The sequence below is a fragment of the Vollenhovia emeryi genome, unplaced genomic scaffold (genome assembly GCF_000949405.1).
Source record: "Vollenhovia emeryi isolate VEMERY1.0 unplaced genomic scaffold, V.emery_V1.0 DF942938.1, whole genome shotgun sequence".
In the NCBI taxonomy this organism is placed as follows: Eukaryota; Metazoa; Arthropoda; class Insecta; order Hymenoptera; family Formicidae; genus Vollenhovia; species Vollenhovia emeryi.
In genome coordinates this window covers 1-1,452 of record NW_011963428.1, presented here as the reverse complement: position 1 = coordinate 1,452, position 1,452 = coordinate 1, and the positions used below count along the sequence as shown (strand labels likewise).

General features: G+C 48.1%; 1 protein-coding gene across 1 annotated transcript; it reads right to left on the bottom strand.

The window, feature by feature from the left end:
* Positions 1-491: 491 nt before the first annotated feature.
* Positions 492-1,382, bottom strand: LOC105567247 (the record flags this gene model as incomplete). The annotated part of the gene is made up of 2 exons (XM_012021964.1): positions 1,303-1,382; positions 492-1,227 (listed from the first exon to the last, which is right to left on the bottom strand). Coding segments are annotated over exons 1-2 (816 nt in total), but the record flags the coding sequence as incomplete, so codon positions are not given.
* Between the last annotated feature and the right edge of the window lie 70 nt (positions 1,383-1,452).

Here is a 1,452-nt window from a genome sequence, read left to right as displayed (position 1 = left end):
CGCGGACAGTGCCTCGCGCTCCCGCAGCTCTTACACGGCTACCAATATATCACAGTTTTAATATACTTATAACTATGAACATTCCGCCTCCCTTGAAAGACCATTTCAATGAATGAATATAATGCAATATAGCTTGTAAAGAATAAAAAGAATAACAGTAGCGTAATAAGTGGAAACAAATAAAGAATATAAGCACAGATTTCGGCTCTCGTTAACGTTTAAATGAAGCTTGGCCTTGGCTGTAACTACACTTAAATTAAACAAATACTGGTTTGATTACGTTGAATGAAAGAATCTAAGTCGCTGGTACCGTAATCTTAAATAAACTGCCAGGGTTCATTATGTTCTACTATCCTGACGAAAGCAAGTCGTCGACTGCGGTGTCCCACATTCGGCTGGTAGCTGGATCAGAAGTCGATTGCGCAATCATCCCTTGGAAGCGGGCAGAGATTGCGTACGGCTCGCTTAAAAGTCCCCCTCTGTGTACGTACAGTGACGACGCGAACAACGCCGTCGGGTCCTGGAAACAGCTCGATAATTCTGCCTATAGCCCACTGAAGAGGCGATAGGTTGTCCTCTTCGAGCAACACTAGCGTGTCCAGCTCGATGTTCTTCCCGTCGTTGGTCCATTTGCTTCGTTTCTGCTGCTCCTGCAAGTACTCTGTCTGCCATCGATGCCAAAAGGTTTGGCGAAGCTTTTGCAGATGCTGCCAGCGGGACAGTCGGTTGTCTGGAACCTCCGAAAGATCACGTTGTACCGGTTGGATCATGGAATCGCCAATGAGGAAATGGGAAGGGGTGAGGACAGCTAAATCAGCTGGGTCGCTAGAAAGCGGAGTCAGCGGTCTGGAATTCATGATCGCTTCAATTTCCGTTAACAGAGTATTGTATTCCTCATACGTGAGTGTCCGGCCTCTTGTGATCGTGTTAAGATGTCGCTTCGCAACCTTCACCGCCGCCTCCCATAAACCCCCGAAGTTCGGAGCTCGCGGAGGGATGAAGTTCCATTGCACGCGTTGATTTGCGAGAGTGGTCTCGATCTCAGTCTTCTCTTTCTCCAAAAACTCGTATATCTCTTTCAGTTCGCGAGCAGCACCGACAAAATTTGTCGCGTTGTCGGAGAAGAGCTGTGAACAAACGCCGCGCCGGGCAGTGAATCTACTCAGGGCTGCCAAGAAAGCTTCAGTTGTAAGCTCCGTTACCAGCTCCAGGTGTACAGCTTTCGTGCTGAGACAAGTAAAAACCGCGACATAGCCCTTTGATACGTGAACTCTTCCTCGGCGTCTGCTTTCTCTAATTTACAGGGGACCGGCATAATCTATCCCGGATGCTGCGAACGGTCGTGTAAATCCATGGACTCGCTGCGTCGGTAAATCTCCCATTTTTACGTCAGGAAAAGTCGGTCGGAATCTATAACACGGTAGGCAGGCTTTTACCACCTTATTCGCTTCT